Here is a 20134-nt window from a genome sequence, read left to right as displayed (position 1 = left end):
CCCTCCTCCGGTAGCCACTTTGGCCAGGCCAGCAAGGCTGCAGGCTCCAGAGCGAAGTGCTATCCTGACACACAATTTGATACAAAAGAATGGAGGTGTGGAGAATGGAGGTGTGCCTAATTATATGTCCCATGCATTTGTTTATGTCTGATTTCCAGAGTTGATACATAACAGATTAAATGCCTCTAAAATGAAATGTTTAACGACCCTGTGCAGTAAAAAAATGTGATGTTCCAACACGATGAGGTTGGGATAATATGTGAAATTGTGAAAATGATGATGTCCTTGGAGTGTAAGAGCTGTTTGAAAAGACCGCCTGAGATTTCAGTGTGGTGGGATAGAGTTTTGCCCTGCCTAGTGCAATCATCAGGAGGTGAAGCAGTTAATAGAGCGTTCCAAACCTCTCTGCTAATAACAGCTAGTTTTCAGTTTCCTCCTCCCCACTCAGACCACTCCCAGATAGTTTTAGCCAAATTCTTGCTTGAGAAATATCTCTTTGCTAAGAATTTTTTTTTTTTACCATTTTGATAGAAAACAATCACAGTACTTAATTGTTAATTGATAAATGTCCAATGCAAGCGTTTTTAACTGTTACTGAGGTTAACATCTTGTAAAACAACAGGGGTGATTTGTTCATTCGAATTTCATGCTTGTTTTATTATTTTAAAGTGGAACATGAATTGTATCATTCAAGCCACGAGTGAGTCCCGAAGTTGATGGGTTAACTGATCCCCTCACCACTCTCTGGAAGACACCCTCTGAGTTTCGTCAGCAACACTCCAAGAGTGTTGGTAGGGGCAAGGTGGTGGCTTGGGATTCAACAAGAGTGTGAGTGAGCGTGTGTGTACCATAAGCTGTAAGACTTTGCAGTTGAAGAGATCGATGACGGCCTCCTCACAGTCTTCATCCAGCTTCAGCACCTGTTCCATGGCTTTCTCCGCCTCACTGTACCTCTACACACACCCACACATGCACACGTTCAGAGGTAAAGACACAAAAGGCCGGCATAAAAATGACAGAACTGATGAAAAACCAGTAAATGCAGAATATGCGTCCTATAGAATAGATTACAATACATGACAATAGAATAGGACAGGTCAGAACATTAAAGTGATGTAGTCTGTGGCCCACCTTCATGCCAATGAGTGCGCTGCCCTTGCGGAAGTGTCCTTTAGGCCAGGCAGCTGCCAGCTGGATGGACCTCTCAGCATCAGACAGGGCCTGGGGGTACTGCTCCAAACAGCTATAACAGTACGACCGGTTCCCAAAGAACCTAGAGATATAGACAAACAGACATATGCATAGAGATAGAGGAAAAATGGTTGTTATTTATCAATGTCATATACACTTCTGCCAATGTATTGATGTCGGATATATAATAAGCGTATTGGCGTTAGAGGTCAGGTTGCAAAGGGAGAATATATTACTTGAAACTTTCAAAGTTTACCAGTAAACTACCAGAATTTGGGTAACTTTACATTTTATCAGTTGACATCTAGTGGCCTTTTTGGGTAGTTCAGATTCTTTGGCCGTCTGTGACCTTATCACATAAAACATACAAAATAATCAAATAAGATGAGTGAACACCATTGGTGTTTAATATGAGGGTTTCAGCATGAAATACCCTTAATATTTGTATTTCAAACGTATTGGTTTTACTATGTTGAATAGGTCTTTGTTGTTAATGTTTTGGCGCATAAAGACAAATTCAATAGTTTGAAGCATTGCAGAGTTAATTGAAATCGCCACTGTTTAGACACTTTTTCCATGAATTAGGCTATTAACGCTTGAACCATATGGTCTATCCACTAAACTCACACCACACACACACAGGGGCAAAAAAGTATTTAGTCAGCCATCCAATTGTGCAAGTTCTCCCACTTAAAAAGACGAGAGGCCTGTAATTTTCCTCATGGGTACACTTCAACTATGACAGACAAAATGAGAAGAAAAAAAAAATCAAGAATATCACAGTTGGATTTTTAATGAATTTATTTGCAAATTATTGTGGAAAATAATTATTTGGTCAATAACAAGTTTCTCAATACTTTGTTATATACCCTTTGTTGGCAATGACAGAGGTCAAACGTTTTCTGTAAGTCTTCACAAGGTTCACACACACGGTTGCTGGTATTTCGGCCCATTCCTCCATGCAGATCTCCTCTAGAGCAGTGATGTTTTGGGGCTGTTGCTGGGCAACACGGACTTCCAACTCCCTCCAAAGATGTTCTATGGGGTTGAGATCTGGAGACTGGCTAGGCCACTCCAGGACCTTGAAATGCTTCTTACAAAGCCACTCCTTCGTTGCCCGGGCGGTGTGTTTGGGCTCATTGTCATGCTGAAAGACCCAGCCACGTTTCATCTTCAATGCCCTTGCTGATGGGAGGTTCACACTCAAAATCTCACGATACATGGCCCCATTCAGTCTTTCCTTTACACGGATCAGTCGTCCGTGTAACAGCCCCGAAGCATGTTGTTTCCACCCCCATGCTTCACAGTAGGTATGCAATGTATCTTTGGATGCAACTCAGCATTCTTTGTCCTCCAAACACGACGAGTTGAGTTCTTATCAAAAAGTTATATTTTGGTTTCATCTGACCATATGACATTCTCCCAATCTTCTTCTGGATCATCCAAATGCTCTCTAGCAAACTTCAGACGGGCCTGGACATGTACTGGCTTAAGAAGGGGGACACGTCTGGCACTGCAGGATTTGAGTCCCTGGCGGCGTAGTGTGTTACTGATGGTAGGCTTTGTTACTTTGGTCCCAGCTCTCTGCAGGTCATTCACTAGGTCCCCCCGTGTGGTTCTGGGATTTTTGCTCACCGTTCTTGTGATCATTTTGACCCCACGGGGTGAGATCTTGCGTGGAGCCCCAGATCGAGGGAGATTATCAGTGGTCTTGTATGTTTTCCATTTCCTAATAATTGCTCCCACAGTTGATTTCTTCAAACCAAGCTGCTTACCTATTGCAGATTCAGTCTTCCCAGCCTGGTGCAGGTCTACAATTTTGTTTCTGGTGTCCTTTGACAGCTCTTTGGTCTTGGCCATAGTGGAGTTTGGAGTGTGACTGTTTAAGGTTGCGGACAGGTGTCTTTTATACTGATAACAAGTTCCAACAGGTGCCATTAATACAGGTAACGAGTAGAGGACAGAACAGCCTCTTAACGAAGAAGTTACAGGTCTGTGAGAGCCAGAAATCTTGCTTGTTTGTAGGTGACCAAATACTTATTTTCCACCATAATTTGCAAATAAATTCATTAAAAATCCTACAATGTGATTTTCTGGATTTTCCCCCCTCATTTTGTCTGTCATAGTTGAAGTGTACCTATGATGAAAATTACAGGCCTCTCATCTTTTTAAGTGGGAGAACTTGCACAATTGGTGGCTGACAATACTTTTTTGCCCAACTGTATCTTTTTTTAAATGCACTATGCATTGTGGGTTGGATGCTATAACAGAATAAAACAATTAATAAAAGTCCCATGATGGTAGTGGCTGCCCATGACTGCTTATCACCTATTAACCATGATTATTTCACATTACTTTCATAAAATATTTCAGTTGTGTATATCAAATGTTTTTATTTGACTACTATTTTTTCATTTAAAGTCATCAACTCAACTCTATTGAGCTGCTGTCTATGCGGTCTGCCAAAATTACTATTTTAGTAGTTCAAAAATAAGGCATACTTTTATGACTGCTGAATACCAATAGCTCGAAGCAAGTACTCTCCAATCACGTCTCGTACACAGCAGCCGTAAAATAAACTGACAAGTAGCCGCACAATGGATTATGGTCATTGAAGTTAATTATCACGTTTTCCGTAATAAACGATGTAGAACATTGGCCTGTCGGAAGCTACAACACCATACTATGTCGCACAGCTTGGCCACGATCGGATTTCTCTCTAGAGAAACTACAGCGCAATGTGCACATTGAGCTAACAGAAAAATAAAATAAAAGAAATTCAGTGATATCAGTGAATTAGTTGTTTAAAAAAAAAAAAAAAAATGACCGGCATTTCAGTTAATCGCTCAGCACTAATAGTGAGTGATATAATGTACAACATGTAATGGTGTGATATTACCTGTAATCCTTTGGATTGTATCTGATGGCTTCTGTAAACATACTGACTGCCTGAGAATACTGGCCCTCCTGGACCAGCTTGATCCCTTTTTCTACAGGACACACACAGTCAGAGACTCAAGTATACAAACAAAATCTGAGCATGTTTGCACAGCAAGTTGTGTGTGCGAGTGTAACCTGGATGGACATATAGACACTCACCTGTCAACAAGGCACTTCTCTTAGTCACAGCATCCGTTTCATTCACCTAGACCAAAACCAGAGAAATCATTTATAAATCGATCAAATTGTTGATCACTTCCGACTCAGCGACACGAGCGACCGTGCTCTAGCCTGCACACTTAGGCAGCAGTGTGTGTGTGCGTGAGAGAGACTATACGAGGTAAAACTCAAACATTCCAAAGAAGTGTTTATCATGCCTTCCATGTTCAGAATTCACCTCTCCTTAGGGAGAACATTGAACCTGCACAGCCAACAACTAGCCATCAACACTAGTGGAGACCGAGAATAAATGTAACACTTTTTGTCTTTTGCTTACTTAAGAAAATATTTTTGTATAAGAATATTAATAATCTTACATTACATGCTGTAACAACGTTTCTAGGACATACCAGTCGTTTAAAGTAAACCGAGTGGCTGAAGTGAAAAATTGTACAAGTCACCCATAGTCAGGGTGAAATCTAACAGGCTGCAGGGCAGTGTTAATTTTGTCAACAATAACATAAAAATTAAGATTAGAAATGACTAAAACGTAACGAGAAGAGAATTCCACGTGAGACTAATGGACATTCAATTTGGCATGAGGCTCCTTTCCATCATTAGCATGCATGGCTTTGCAGACTAACGCAGTCCTCTTATTGGCGGACAATGTATTTCAGTTGCTCGGGCTGATTTAGCAGACCCATCTCTCTCACACACACAGCTCCAAGGCCGTCACTTCAATCACTCTTCTCTCTTTTGAACTGATGTGCCACAATGACACTTAAAATTGTAACTTACCACAATTAGAAATAATAGTGTTTGATAATCTTTGCTTTCTAATAGGCCATTTTTGCTCTGATCACATCATTAGCTCTATTTTGCTGTGTGCTTTTATTCATATTTGTTGCCACTCACGCAGTCCAAATGAGAGTTGTGGTTGCTTTATTATTGGAAGAGCTAATGCTATTTGCTGAATATTAGGGAATAAATTCAGAGCTGTAAATGTGTTAACCTGTAGCCAAGTCTTATAGCCATATAGTTAATTATGGCTGGCATTGGTTACAATCTGCAACAATAGCAATATTTCTGGGGGGATAGTAGGCCGAGTTGGACAAGGTTATCTGAATGTACACGATGGAAGCTAGAGGTAAATATTAATTATTTATTTATTTATAATATGTCCCTTTTTTTACACTCCAAAAACGAACATTCATATAAACAACAACTTACAAACATCTCATCTGCCCAGACCCTCATGTTCGCAACCCAATCCCTAGTGCCTGCATTATTGTTGTAAAAATGTTAACAATTTATTTTAGTCACCCATGCCATTTCAAATCAAAAATGTATTAGTCACATGCGCTGAATACAACAGGTTTCATCTTAGTGAAATTCTAACTAACACTGCAATTCAAAAAAATATGGATAAGAATAAGAGATAAAAGTAACAAGTAATAAAGAGGAGCGGTAAAAAAATAACAATATATACAGGGGGGTGCCGGTACAGAGTGAATGTAAGGGGGCACCGGGTAGTATGTACATGTAGGCAGATGTAATTAAAGTGACTATGCATAGATGACAAGAGTGGCAGTGGTGTGGGGAGGGGCAATGCAAATAGTCTGGGTAGCCATTTGATTAGATGTTCAGGGGTCTTATGGCTTGGGGGTAGAAGCTGTTTAGAAGCCTCCTGGACCTAGACTTGGCGCTCAGGTACCGCTTGCCATGCGTTAGCAGAGAGAACAGTCTATGACTAGGGAGTCTGAAAATTTTTAGGGCCTTCCTCTGACACCGCCTGGTATAGAGGTCCTAGATGGCAGGAAGCTTTGCCCCAGAGATGTACGGGGCTGTACGCACTACCCTCTGTAATGCCTTATGGTCAGAGGCCGAGCAGATGCCATACCAGGCAGTGATGCAACCAGTGATGCAACCAGTGATGCTCTCGATGGTGCAGCTGTAGAACCTTTTGAGGATCTGAGAACCCGCCCCAAATCTTTTCAGTCTCCTGAGGGGGAATAGGTTTTGTTGTGCCCTCTTCACAGCTGTCTTGATGTGCTCGGACCATGATAGTTTGTTGGTGATGTGGACACCAAGGAACTTGAAGCTCTAAACCTGCTCCACTGCAGCCCCGTCGATGAGAATGGGGGAGTGCTCGGTCCTCTTTTTCCTGTAGTCCACAATCATCTCCTTAGTCTTGATCACGTTGAGGGAGATGTCCTGGCACCACACAGCCAGGTCTCTGACCTCTTGTTGTCGGTGATCAGGCCTACCACTGTTGTGTCATCGGCAAACTTAATAATGGTGTTGGGCACTATGGTGTTGAATGCCGAGCTGTAGTCAATGAATAGCATTCCCACATAGGTGTTCCTTTTGTCCAGGTGGGAAAGGGAAGTGTGGAGTGCAATAGAGATTGCATCATCTGTGGATCTGTTACGCAAATTGGAGTGGGTCTAGGGTTTCTGGGATAATGGTGTTGATGTGAGCCATGACCAGCCTTTCAAAGCACTTCATGGCTACAGACGTGAGTGCTACTGATCGGTAGTCATTTAGGCAGGTTACCTTAGTGTTCTTGTGCACAGGCACTATGGTGGTCTGCTTAAAACATGCTGGCATTACAGACTCGGACAGGGAGAGGTTGAAAATGTCAGTGAAGACACTTGCCAGTTGGTCAGCGCATGCTCGCAGTACACGTCCTGGTAATCTGTGTACTACGAGAATGTTGTTTTGTTTAAAACCTCTTATGGCTGCGATCCCTGTACAGGGATCAACATCAGGGGAAATTTCAGAGTGACAGCTAAAAATACAACGTCGTAACATTAAACATTCTTGAAAATGCAAGTGTCTTACACCCTTCAAAAGATTAGAATCTTGGTAATCAAACTATGTTTTCCGATTTAAAATAGCTATTACAGAGAACAAATACAATGCTTTTGTTTGAGAAGAGCGATCAGCAAAAAAAACATTTTCTGCCATGACAGTATTGACACATTCACATCTGAAGGTAAAATTATGACTTATATTCTGATATCTTGCTCGTGTCTCTTCCTGAGTGTCCCAGTGATCAAATGAATTTCCGTTTTCTTTGATAAAATCTATTTTTATAGCCTAAAACGTAACATTTTGTAAACCGTTTGTGTCGTGAATTCCAACTTTATCAACTTTTTACGGAGCATTCGACGTAATTACACACACTAAACAATCATTTATCTAGTCAGTTGGTTTCAGTGCAAACCTCTGGATGTTTGCAACACAGCCAAACTTGATTGTTTTTTTTGCGGGGAGTTTTGACCGAAGTGAACTGATTTGAAGACAACGAGCAATGACTTCATTGCGCACCAATAATATCAGCGAAGCTTCGTTGATTGACTGTATTTCTGCCCAATGATCTTGAAATCTAGCTGGGTAGACCGCCCATGAGCTGAGGTAAACACCAGTATGTGATGGTTATGGGTAGGACCACCATCCCTTGTTTGTAAACGCATGCGTAACGAACTTCATTCCTTGCCTTGACCATCAGAGTTGTTGCAGTCACGCTTGTTACGCACAGCAGTGTTTTGGAAAGTAGTATTTTGGAAAGTGTTTTTTCAACAATTTCATTGAATACACCATGGCGAATAAATCAGGAAAAGCGAAGTCTAAGTATACAGATTTGCACCAGATTATAGAAGAGATTGATCGGGAAAGTGAGACAGATTTTTTGTTTGAGGAATCTTTGAGTGTTATGATTCAAACATTGAGGAGCTGTTTCTGCAAGAACAGGATGTACTTCTGGACGGGTAGGTGCTAATGCCGTTTTATGAAATATAAATATATATTTTTTTTGTGCAAAAATATATATATTTATTGCAATTTTCAATGAAATGTGTGATGAAATGTGTAAAGTACACATTGGCTAAAGTGTGTGTGTTTGTTTGGGTATATAATATATATATATATATATATATATATATATATATATATATATATATATATATATATATATATATATATATATATATATATATATATATATAAATATAATATATATTCCATGTCAGATATATATATTTTCCATTTTCAAATGGAATGGAGTAGAACAGCAATCACACACCTGGCCACTGCGCCTGCTACTCCTCTCCATTTCCATATGAAATAGCCATTGGGTGCTGTTGGGGGGAGGGCAGGCCCACAACAATGGCCGGAGTTGAATGGAACAGCACTTCACCTTTGTGACGGTTCCCTCTGCTCTATACAATACATATGTTTATTTTATGTGATGATAAAAGGCTCATACAATACAAATATTTTTTTTTGTTTTCTTTCACAGTGATAGCGACTCCGACTGGGAGCCCCCGGTGCCAAGCTGCCCGCTCTACCTCTGCCCCCTCTACTCCTGCCTCCAGTGGTGTTCACATGCCACAGTTCATTAATGCAGGCATGAATGTGCCTCAGGGCCAAAAGGGCACAGCATGGAAGCGTCGTTGTGTTCTGTGTTGCATGAAGTTCCCCATCACCTGCACCACTTGTTCAGTTTGCCTCTGCTTTACATCAGAAAGAGACTATTTTGCTGCCTGTGCCATGTCCCATAGCATTGTGTAGAGGACTTCCAAACGGTCTACCCCTGTTTTTTTTAAATGTTATTTTTCAAAAAAAAATGTAAACATTTTTATTTAAAACAATTGTGTTAGAATTGCTTTTTGATATGTTGGATATAGTTATTTGCATTGTTGTATATAGTTATAGGTCATTTCACCAATTCGGCCACTTGAGTACATTTGGGCAACTTGTGTGGGACACCTGGGTGACTTCATGCTAAATGTTATGTAGCTCACCCATTTCTGAAGTTATCAGTCTGAAACTTTGCACACCTACAGTTGCCCTCTTGTGTTATCCATCAAAATTATCTTCAGCATCCTATTCTAGTACATGTGAAAGATGATGCTACAACAATAAAAAACAGAAAACGTTCTTTCTATTTTCTTCCACCAGATCTACTGTGTTATATTCTCCTACATTCAATTAACATTTCCACAAACTTCAGAATGTTTCCAGTCAAATGATACCAAGAATATGCATATCCTTGCCTCTGGGGCTGAGCTACAGACAGTTAGATTAGTCTTCAGGCGGAAATTGAGAACAAGGGATGCAGCCATAACAGGTGAAAGATCTGCCTCACATAGGTTGCGGAGAGTGTGATCAGTCATCCAGCGTGATCAGTCATCATATTTGCCTCGAAGCGAACAGAAGTAGTTTAGCTTGTCCGGTAGGCTCGTGTCACTGGGCAGCTCTTGGCTGTGCTTCTCTTTGTAGTCTGGAATGGTTTGCAAGCCCTGCCACATCCGACGAGCGTCGGAGCCGGTGTAGTACGATTCATTCTTAGTACTGTATTGACACTTCCTGTTTGATGGTTCAACAGGAAGGCATAGCGGGATTTCTTATACGCTTCCGGGTTAGAGTCCCGCTCCTTTAAAGTGGCAGCTATAGCCTTTAGCTCAGTGCGGATGTTTGCCTGTAATCCATGGCTTCTGGTTGGGGTATGTACGTACGGTCACTGTGGGGACGATCGATGCACTAATTGATGAAGCCAATGACAAAAATACATAGACCGCTGCCCCTCGTCTTACCAGACGCAGCTGTTCTAAACTGCCGGTACAGTGTATAACGAGCCAGCTGTATGTTCAGCCACAACTCCATGCAACTCCATGAAGCATAAGATAGAGTTTTATATGTCCCGTTAGTAGTTTAATCTTCCCGCGTAGGTCATAGATTTTATTCTCCAGACTGCACATTTGCTAGCAGAATGGAAGGAAGTAGGGGTTTATTCGATCTCCTACGAATTCGCTGAAGGCAGCCCGCCCTCTGGCCCCCTTTTCTCCGCCTCCTCTCCACGCAAATCACAGGGATCTGGGCCTGTTCCCGAGAAAGCAGTATATCATTCGCGTTGGGCTCGTTAAAGGAAAAAAAAGGATTCTGCCTGTCCATGGTGAGTAATCGCAGTCCTGATGTCTAGAAGTTATTTTCGGTCATAAGAGACGGTAGCGGCAACATTACGTACAAAATAAGTAAACTAAGTTACAACTAAGTTACAAACAATGCAAATAAACACGTAAAACGTCAGCCTTCTTCTCCGGCGCCATTGCACTATCAACACATCTACCACAGAAAGTAACTAGCCAGTCATCTTCAGCCAACAACACTCCTACCATAGCAACTTAAAGCTACCAAAGTAGCTAGCGATCCTTGGCCCCAACACCTCAGACTGACAGCTATTGACAAACCATCCACCACAGCAAATCTCTAGTTAGCTAGCTATAGTGGCTATCACCACTTTTACGATAGCAACGCGTCAGCAATGTAGATATCTCAGAACTCAGGGTCCACTTACCTCTCTGGTTCTGCCCTCATTCTCCTTATTCTCTTTGGACTTGGCGCCAGGTTTGGTCATGCCTTTTGGCCGGATGTGGCTAGCAGCGTTTGCAAAGAACGCACTGCTCACATCCCACTCCAGTTCCTACAGCAGAGAGGGAGAAGGAGAGAGAATGGTTTACTAAGGTGCCCCATCAGCTTGTATATGAAGACTCCTCAAATACACACAGCTCCCCTAAAAACTAGCCTGGGGAAGATGGATCATAATAATGGATGGAATGGAGTAATTGGAATGGTATCAAACACATGGAATCCATGTGTTCGATACCATTCCATTCAAGCCATTACTATGATCCCATCCTCCCCAATTAAGGTGCCACAACACAAATAGATCTAGGACCAGGCACCTACGCCATTGCTTTGCCCAAATGAACGAGTCAATCTGTCCCTACCTCTTCAGATGTTCGTGCAGCGGTATTCTGGGGTCCTTTAGTTCCCGAGGGGGCTGGCGATGAGGAAGAGGGTTCCTTAGAGCGAGGGATGGCTGTTTTATCTTCTTTCTCTACCTCCTCTTCTACCTCCACCTCAGACTCACTCTCATCTTTATCCTCTTCCTCCTCAGATCTACCATCATCCTCCACATCCTGGAAAACAAGGAGAGAGCATATCATAAATTAGCTGAAATGCAAACTGTCCATTCCTTTTTATACAGACATTTTTTCTGATCATTGTAAATGAGGCTGTTAAGCATCGCATAATTTAGATTAATTCAGAATACATGTAATATTGGTTTGTCGTTAACCTGGTCAGTGCCCTCAGGCTTCTTCACCTGCTCCAGCTTCTTGCGTTCCCGTCGACGCTGAGAGGAACATAGTAACAGCATCAGGATACACAGATTGGGTGCTAAATATGTGGTTCACTATGGACAGAGCAGGTCCCTCAGTTTTTAACCAAACACTATGGCTCAGGAAGATTTGGTGTGTGTGTGTATATATCTATATCTATAGATAGATAGATAGGAGTAAGTGTGTGCGTATGTACAGTGTGTATGAATTAATGTGCGAGTGTGTTGCTCACCTTCCTCTTGGCTCTGCGTCGCGCCGCTCTGTGTTTGGCCTTCTCCTCCTCGCTCAGACAGTCCTCTCCACTGATGTCCTGTTCCTAACACACACATTCATTATTAAGTGCATCGATAATGTTGTACCCACAGTGATAGTCAGTACATTTCCCAACCAGAAGCAATGGATTAAAGGCAACATCCTAATGGTTATAAGAAATCCTGCTACGCCTTCCGACGAACCAACAAACAGGCCAAGCATCAATACAGGAAAAAAATAGAATCCTAATATGCCAGCTCTGACACTCATCGGATGTGGCAGGGTTGCCACGTTGAAAGTCACGGAGCTCTTCAGAAAGCCCATTCTACTGCCCTTGTCTACGGAGATTGCATAGTGGTGTGCTCGATTTTATACACCTGTCAGCAACAGTTGTAGCTGAAATAGCCGAATCCACTAATTTGAAGTGTTGTCCACATACTTTTAGCCAAACTTCAAGACCACAATGCACCGAACACTGTCAAACATACAGCCCCTTGTCCTTCAGTGTAACATGTCCTTACCTTGGACAGTGTGACATCATTACCTTACCTGTGTGATGTCGGTGGGCTCAGAGGTCACTGCTCCACATTCCATCTCCTCCTGGTGCTGAGCACTGGAGGTTTCTGGGTAAAAAGCACAACATACATTAAGTAGTACATAAGGGTTCTATTTGTACATTACATGCTCAAAGATAACCCATTCTCTACACCAGACATCGATTAGGTTAGAAACCAGGCTAACTTCAACATCTGAACTGTGAAAGGTCAGTCAAATAAAGATTTGTACGAGGTCACGGCTTCACTGAGGTCTGATTCATGTCAGTCAGTCACACACAGAAGTCTTATGACTGAACACTTCCTTATGCAGAAGGAGAACCGTTTTTGTTTCTACTGTCGAAGCGTGCCTTAAGCAAACCAGAGTCAATCTTTTCTATTTTTACATTTCAAACAAGCTCTGAATTCTGATGAGAACAATAGATGACCAAAACGAGGGCATTCAAAAGAAGTGAAATGGCAATCAAGAGGTGGACATATGACTGGTTTAGAAACATGTCCTTGATAAGATAACCTTACACAGGGATAAACTTTGCAGGGCTTGCAGTTAGCTTTTCAGTGATAGCCTGGCTGTGACACCATGCCCCATGTTGATCTCAGTGGACTAATGAGCCGTGTGTGAAAACGACTGATATGAACTTTTTTAGGGCCGATGACGATTTTTGGGGGTCAAGGAGGCCGTTGGTCGATATTTTAGGCAGATATTCAATATTAAATTAGAAAATGTTGATGACAAAATTTGCCAGAGACAGACAAAACATATATATTTTTAAATCAAACAAATTTGACTTTGTTTTTAACCAACCTAATGGTAATAATTTTATTTGAACGATCAATCTCTTGATAAACTGGGTAAATTAAGATGGCATACTAACAACACAGGTGAATGGATATTCAGTAGGAGAGTGTGCACGCATTGCGTTATTGAGCTTATTTTGGCTAATCTGGTGCTACAGATGACAATCGGTTTGCCTTTCATTTGGGACATATTAACATCATTTAGGGACTGCTGTTAGTTTGAAAATATAAAATGGTTCAATGTAACATCACAATGTGATCACGGATGCTTATGAAACAAGTAACAATGTTTTAAGCTGTCAGGACACCTCTAAAAAATTTTTTTTAAAAACTCAGCTGCCAGGACAATTTTATTATTTTTTTTATATATTTTTTTTTAACGACTCAATTGTCTAGTTCAGCTATTTGTCAAGAAATGGGCTGGTTGTAACTTTATCCTACTGCTATGATTTGATAGAGCGAGGTTGTAATACCGCTCCCTTTCACATATCTCTTCATCAATCATATCACTTGCTGGCTGCAGTTTACTGCTACTAGATAACTAGCTCAATGGCGATGACATTTGCTACCAAGCCATAAATGTGCACAATATCTAATATGTGTCTGAATGACTCAAATCTGCACATAGTTTGAGAAGTGAGAAGGCACAGGCACTGATCTAAAGCTTTCTTGGTCCATAAACATGCAGGCAGATTCTTAGGTAGCTAAACCTATTGCCAACCTTTATTTTAGGCATTTTAAACACACTTAATTCTTTCCTATTATGACAATCTAATTCGACTATAAACTGTCAATTTACAGATACGATTGTGGCTTGTTAGATGAGCACACCAGTAAATGTTACACCAAAAATATTTAGAAACTCTGGTTACACAAGTCAGATGGCTCGTTGCCAAAAATGGTGCATTTTCAAAATGATAACCAGTTAATGCTAGCTATATTTGCAATTATCTCCCATCTGATAACTTAGCACCATGTTATCCTAGCCCGCTAGATAGCATACAGTAGTAGCTAATAAAGCTAGCTAGTTAATACCACAGATGAAAAAGTTAATTATCCTAATCTTTGCTAACAGGGAACATAGCCATCTGCATATTGCATGCATGTCAGGAACGTCGACACAAGCCTCGTTATTAGTGACTTAAACAGAAGTTTGATTTGGGTCACTGTCATTTCATCCGTTTCTCTATACTGCACCTTTCTGTTGGAGAATGAGCTAGCTTGCTGCTGCTCATTTTCCCAGCTAAACATTCCTCTGCATTGTGCAGTGCTCTTGGTTCAGGCGGTGAGTAGCAGCTGCCATAGCAGCAGTTTTGCTATGTAGAGTGACTATCGGCAAAGTCGACCGATAGCAGATAGACTAGAAAAAGGGCCAATGTCGGCCCACTATATCAGCTCGGCCGACCATTGGTCATTCTCTAGTGAAAACAGCATATCTGAGGAGCTTTCAGAGACACACCTCCGCTCCCACAAGTCAGCATAGCAGAGAAGGGGAAAAAAGGATATGTTCAGCAGGCAAATGTTGTGAAATGTTTTATATAGAATTGCAATGAATAGAGCTGACAATCCCTTATTCTAAAGGTCAAAGAAGCATGTTTGTGGGCCTCACAAATGGCGCAGTGAAGAACACCCTATGTGTTCTGTTACAGGTAACTATTTTGTAACTGGTCAAAAAAAAATTTCCAAAAGTTTACTACTAAGGGTTGGTAACAGGCTGATCGGTTGGCTATTTGAACCAGTAAAGGGGCCTTTATTATTCTTAAGTAGCGGAATGAGTTTTGCTTCCCTCCAGGCCTGAGGGTACACTTTCTAGTAGGCTTAAATTGAAAATGGCAAATATCATCTGCTATTATCCTCAGTAATTTTCCATTCAAGTTGTTAAACCCTGTGGCTCGTCATTGTTGAGACAATTTTTTCGCCTCTTCCACAGTCCCTTTACGGAATTCAAAATTACAATGCTGGTCTTTCATCATTTGGTCAGATATACCTGGATGTGTAGTGTCAGTATTTGTTACTGGCATGTCATTAAAATAGTTGATTTGAGTGGATCACATCCTTATAAAATGTGTTGTTTCCAAAAGGCATCGAAATTGTCAATAAAAAGTTACGCCCATTGAGCTGCAATAATCAAGTAGCCAGTTGTGAAGAGAAAGAATCCTGCTAAAGCGTTCAATGCCACGATTCAGAGAAGGCACAAGGCCAGATAGGATGGATATTTTAATTGACATCTTCCCCTTTTAACTAACTGGGCAACAACAGACAGTGAAGCTCTTAACACAGAACTGAAACGTTCACAGTAAGTTTAGCGGTGAAATGTTTTTTTTATTTAACACACAACCGTTTAAAAGTTTGGGGTCACTTAGAAACTCTTGTTTTTGAAAGAAAATCAAATGTTTTTGTCCATTAAAATAACATCAAATTGATCAGAAACACAGTGTAGACATTGTTAATGTTGCAAATGACTACTGTAATTGGAAACGGCAAATTTTTCATAGAATATCAACATAGGCGTAGAGGCCCATTATCAGCAACCATCACTCCTGTGTTCCAATGGCACGTTGTGTTAGCTAATCCAAGTTGATCATTTTAAAAAGGCTAATTGATCATTAGAAATCGCTTTTGCAATTATGTTAAAACCTCGAAGCTAGGGTCACTATTTTTATGTTTGGAAAAATAATGTTCCCAGAGCTTATAGTATGGCAACTTGGTATGAACTTTACTCTTAGTCACTAAAGAAGTGATACATCCTAGATGTCGAGTTGTCATCAGCAGCAGCTGTATATGTGGGCTAGGAAAGGACGGACAATCTCTTACGACAGGGTACTACCACGTATCCGTTCTAACACAATACATATTCTTCAAAAGGACAAGGGAGATCTCTGCTGGGCAACCCAGCCTTCCATCTACGACCAAACTATCGAAGCGCAGCTCAGAGTAAATATTTCTTGCATTTTCCTTCTCCAAATGGGCGGTTAATTAGAATGCATAACAGTCTATTTACAATAGCATTGCTTCATGAGGTCCGATAGAGACCCAATCCTTTTGTTCCTCAGTCTTCCCACGCTTTCATTCAAACCCAACCCCCTTTCTTTGTGTAACCAGCCGTCATATCTGTTTCGTCCACGTTTTCTTGTATGACAATTATTAATCAATGTATGATCCATCTTGTGTATGCCATTCTGTGTGATTATTTAGGTATTTAGTAAATAAATAATTAAACCAAATGTTGTATTGCTGATTCAACTTGTTAGCCAGTGTTCGTGAAGATAAGACAGACTGAATAAGGTGACGATTAATAATTGACTGCTATTGATATAAAAGATTATATTATCTTTAAGAGTTTATTCGGAAGACAACAGCTCCATAAACATTATTCCGTGTTGCCCTGACTTCCTAGTTAATTACATTTACATAATTTGTTTAATCAGGTAATATTAGAGAATGTATTTTATGAAATAGCATATCATGTCATTTAATCCATAGTAAAGACTTTTCTCTGTCCTGTTAAATTGTTGACAGAGCGTGCACCTGAGCACGCATAAAAGTACCTGGTCTGCTTCATGCAAAATGTAGAAAAGTGCCCACACTGCAATTTTTTAAAATCTTACCTAGATACCACTTACCATTAGAATGCATTGATATCTTACCAAGACAAATTATTTTAGTGCACTGGCAGAACATTTTGCTGACTTTAACATAAAACAGGCTTGAAACAAGTCAGGAGTATCTTAAAAAAATAGAAATGATCTTGATTTAGCTTACCCAGAAAATGCATCAACACAAAACAAGTCAACTTAATTAGCTCAATACAAAAAAAGGTCTGAAGTGCATTTGGGGATGTCTGTGGATAGATTTAAGATGAGAACAGAGGGGGGGGGGGGGGGGTCAACTCACTACCACTAATAAGCTGGACTTGCCATTAAGTTCTCTTCACCTCACACAGTAAGTCAATGAAGTCTGTTTTTCTTAACATCCATTCAAATAATAGTTCACTGATTCTTTCTATAGGCCTATTTGTCCATTCAGAAAGTTTCTTAAAGTAGCCTGTCTGGAATCCATTTCTTAAGAAGAATCACAGGACCCTGTCTTTCAAAGATAATTCGTAAAAATCCAAATAATTTCAGATCTTCATTGTAAAGGGTTTAAACACAGTTTCCCATGCTTGTTCAATGAACCATAAACAATTAATGAACATGCACCTGTGGAACGGTCGTTAAGACACTAACAGCTTACAGCAGTTGTGGCTGGGGCAATAAATTGCAATATCCGTACTGTGAAATGATTAAGACAGCGCTACAGGGAGACAGGACATACAGCTGATCATCCTAGCAGTGGCAGACCACATGTAACACCTGCACAGGATCGGTACAGCCGAACATCCCACCTGCGGGACAGGTACAGGATGGCAACAACTGCCCGAGTTAGACCAGGAACGCACAATCCCTCCGTCAGTGCTCAGACTGTCCGCAATAGGCTGGACTGAGGGCTTGTAGGCCTGTTGAAATGCAGGTCCTCAACAGACATCACCAACAATGTCGCCTATGGGCACAAACCCACTGTGCTGGACCAGACAGGACTGGTAAAAATTGTCCTCATTGATGAGGGCGGTTTTATCTCACCAGGGGTGATGGTCGGATTCGCGTTTATAGTCAAAGGAATGAGCGTTACACTGAGGCCTGTACTGTGGAGCGGGATCGGATTTGGAGGTAGAGGGTCCATCATGGTCTGGGGCGGTGTGTCACAGCATCATCAGACTGAGCTTGTCGTCATAGCAGGCAATCTCAATGCTGTGCGTTACAGGGAAGACATCCTCCTCCCTCATGTGATACCCTTCCTGCAGGCTCATCCTAACATGACACTACAGCATGACAATGCCACCAGCCATACTGCTTGTTCTGTGCATGATTTCCTGCAAGACAGGAATGTCAGTGTTCTGCCATGGCCAGCGAAGAGCACGGATCTCAATCCCATTGAGCACATCTGGGACCTGGTGGATCGGAGGGTGAGGGCTAGGGCCATTCCCCCCAGAAATGTCTGAGAACTTAAAGGTGCCTTGGTGGAAGAGTGGGGTAACATCTCACAGCAAGAACTGGCAAATCTGGTGCAGTCCATGAGGAAGAGATGCACTACAGTACCTCATGCACCTGGTGGCCACACCAGACACTGACTGATACTTTTGATTGACAGATTTTGACAGTGAGAGGACGTTTCATTTTTTGCTGAGTTCATGCCAATGCCATCAAATGACCTCAGCAGCAGGGTTTGTGACCGTATGCGAATACTTTTGATAAAGTGGGAGAAAACCCATGAGATTTCGTTTGAATGGTTTCGTGCATCGAAATAGGTTGTGTATTGAATTTTTTTTTTAAATGCAGGAAAGCCAGCAGAAAAGGACATTGTAGGCATGTCTTTATTTGGACTCCATTAACCCTTTCATGCGTGAGCTCCAAATATCTCGAACGGTCGCCCCCAGTGCAAGTTTTTTTTATGCACGTGACGTTAGAACATTCCAGAATGTGATTGTTATCCAACAGTACATTTAATCCACACTGCCCTCAAATCAAGGCACGCAGCCTGTTTTTATTTATAGGCTGTTCTCAACTTGTCAATTTCAAATTATTTTCCAGCAAGTTTTTTTCTTTCTTTCTAAGAACAGTTTGAATTGTGGTGTCCCGCCTCATTCATTCACTCACATAAAAAGTAGTAATTTATACTTTTACGGACAAATTAATTTTGACATTTCTGACCCGGACAAAATTCCTCAAACACTTCCCAATTGTTTGTGCAGTTCAAGTCTGCAGACATTTGCTCATCTCTTGGCCTGCACATTTCCCATCTGTTGCCTGCATAGCAGTCGTAGTTGTTTTTATTACCAATAACAACTTTGGAAATGTGTGCATTTCTATCAAAGTAAGTGCCTTATTACATTATAATAGTTTCTGCATGTCGTGTTATGTCATTACTACTGTAGCATAATACTTGTGTATATTCCTTATAACCGCGGACACCGGAGGTAACGTTACTCATTTCATAACCTGTATGGTGTTATATTAAATCATGCTTATGTAGCTAGCTACATTCTTCTATTAGCTCTGTAAAACAATGCTAATTGTGTCAGAAGCATTGGCTTGTTGTCATTTGAAGCTACCCTGGGAAAACATCTTGTACCACTTGGTCAATTTCGGAGTACATTCCACAAAGCTGTTTATCATGTCCGCCTTATCCACCACCCCCATTTTGAGGTTAGTCAAGCATGCAGTCTGGTTTGATTTTCTCTCCCTCTTCTCTGTGGCCGACATGGTTGCTCTATGGACAGTGGAGAGGACATGGATGTCTTGTTTGCCATGCTACTGCACTGCCAGTTAACATTTATTTTGTATAATGGGTCATTTAGGATGGCAGTAGCATTGTTGATGAAATGCAGTCATCACAGCAGAACTAGGAAGTGGTCTTGGGAAAAAGAGGGTGGCAAAGAAGGGAGTTGCAAACATAGGATCTGTGCTCCAGTTCTCTCTTTAGGGAGTTCTTTACTATCCCCATGAGGACTGTTACCAGGAAGGTATACATTTCACTAATTGTAGTTGTCCCCCCCACTCCTGGCTCTCTCTTCTCCTGTAGCTCCAAGGCATAGCGATTGGTCTCTACTATGTCTCCCACCAGCTCCTCTGTCAGAAACAACTTGAAGCACTTTGCCTCAGATGGAAATGGCAAGGGGCGTTGCACTCCAGACAGGGACTCATCAAAGCAAACAGCAGGGCCAGGAGGTGTGAAATGGCTGTCAGACTTCCAGCTACCACAGAACTCCTGTACTTCATCCATTGTCGGTCTGCCTCCATCACCACCAGCATCTTCAAAGGGAACTGGGACTTTTTCAGTGGACAAGGGGTCCTCAGATTCAGGGTTCTCAAGGTTGGGGGGGGGGCAGCTTGTGACTGTCACTGTCAGTATCTGATTCCTGACTTTCATACTCAGACTGTCAGAATTTTTTTAAATATCCAGAATATCCACGAATATCCTTTTTGAAAGACATTGCTAATACTACAGCTTAGCTCA

General features: G+C 41.4%; 1 protein-coding gene and 1 long non-coding RNA gene across 5 annotated transcripts in view; one reads left to right on the top strand and one right to left on the bottom strand.

Annotated features, from left to right (window-relative positions):
* LOC149972552 (uncharacterized) overlaps nt 1-20134 on the top strand; it is a 66065-nt gene that overhangs the window by 12493 nt on the left and 33438 nt on the right. The window lies entirely within an intron of this gene.
* Nucleotides 1-20134, bottom strand: part of zgc:123010 (RRM_SF domain-containing protein) — a 34554-nt gene that overhangs the window by 3140 nt on the left and 11280 nt on the right. For 2 of the 4 annotated variants that reach the window (XM_090217200.1, XM_090217203.1), the window contains exons 2-10: nt 12279-12352; nt 11710-11787; nt 11435-11491; nt 11085-11276; nt 10652-10777; nt 4291-4336; nt 4091-4181; nt 1132-1273; nt 849-953 (exon numbers count right to left, since the gene is read on the bottom strand). In XM_090217200.1, coding sequence (XP_090073326.1) covers nt 849-953; nt 1132-1273; nt 4091-4181; nt 4291-4336; nt 10652-10777; nt 11085-11276; nt 11435-11491; nt 11710-11787; nt 12279-12352 — 911 coding nt within the window. Of the gene's footprint in view, nt 1-848; nt 954-1131; nt 1274-4090; nt 4182-4290; nt 4337-10651; nt 10778-11084; nt 11277-11434; nt 11492-11709; nt 11794-12278; nt 12353-20134 lie in introns of all 4 variants that reach the window. The other 2 variants (XM_090217201.1, XM_090217202.1) reach the window with 1 other exon arrangement.

The sequence above is a fragment of the Oncorhynchus mykiss genome, chromosome 23 (genome assembly GCF_057628025.1).
Source record: "Oncorhynchus mykiss isolate SJ-2025 chromosome 23, ASM5762802v1, whole genome shotgun sequence".
Taxonomy (NCBI): domain Eukaryota; kingdom Metazoa; phylum Chordata; class Actinopteri; order Salmoniformes; family Salmonidae; genus Oncorhynchus; species Oncorhynchus mykiss.
This window is presented reverse-complemented; position numbering and strand designations above follow the sequence as displayed.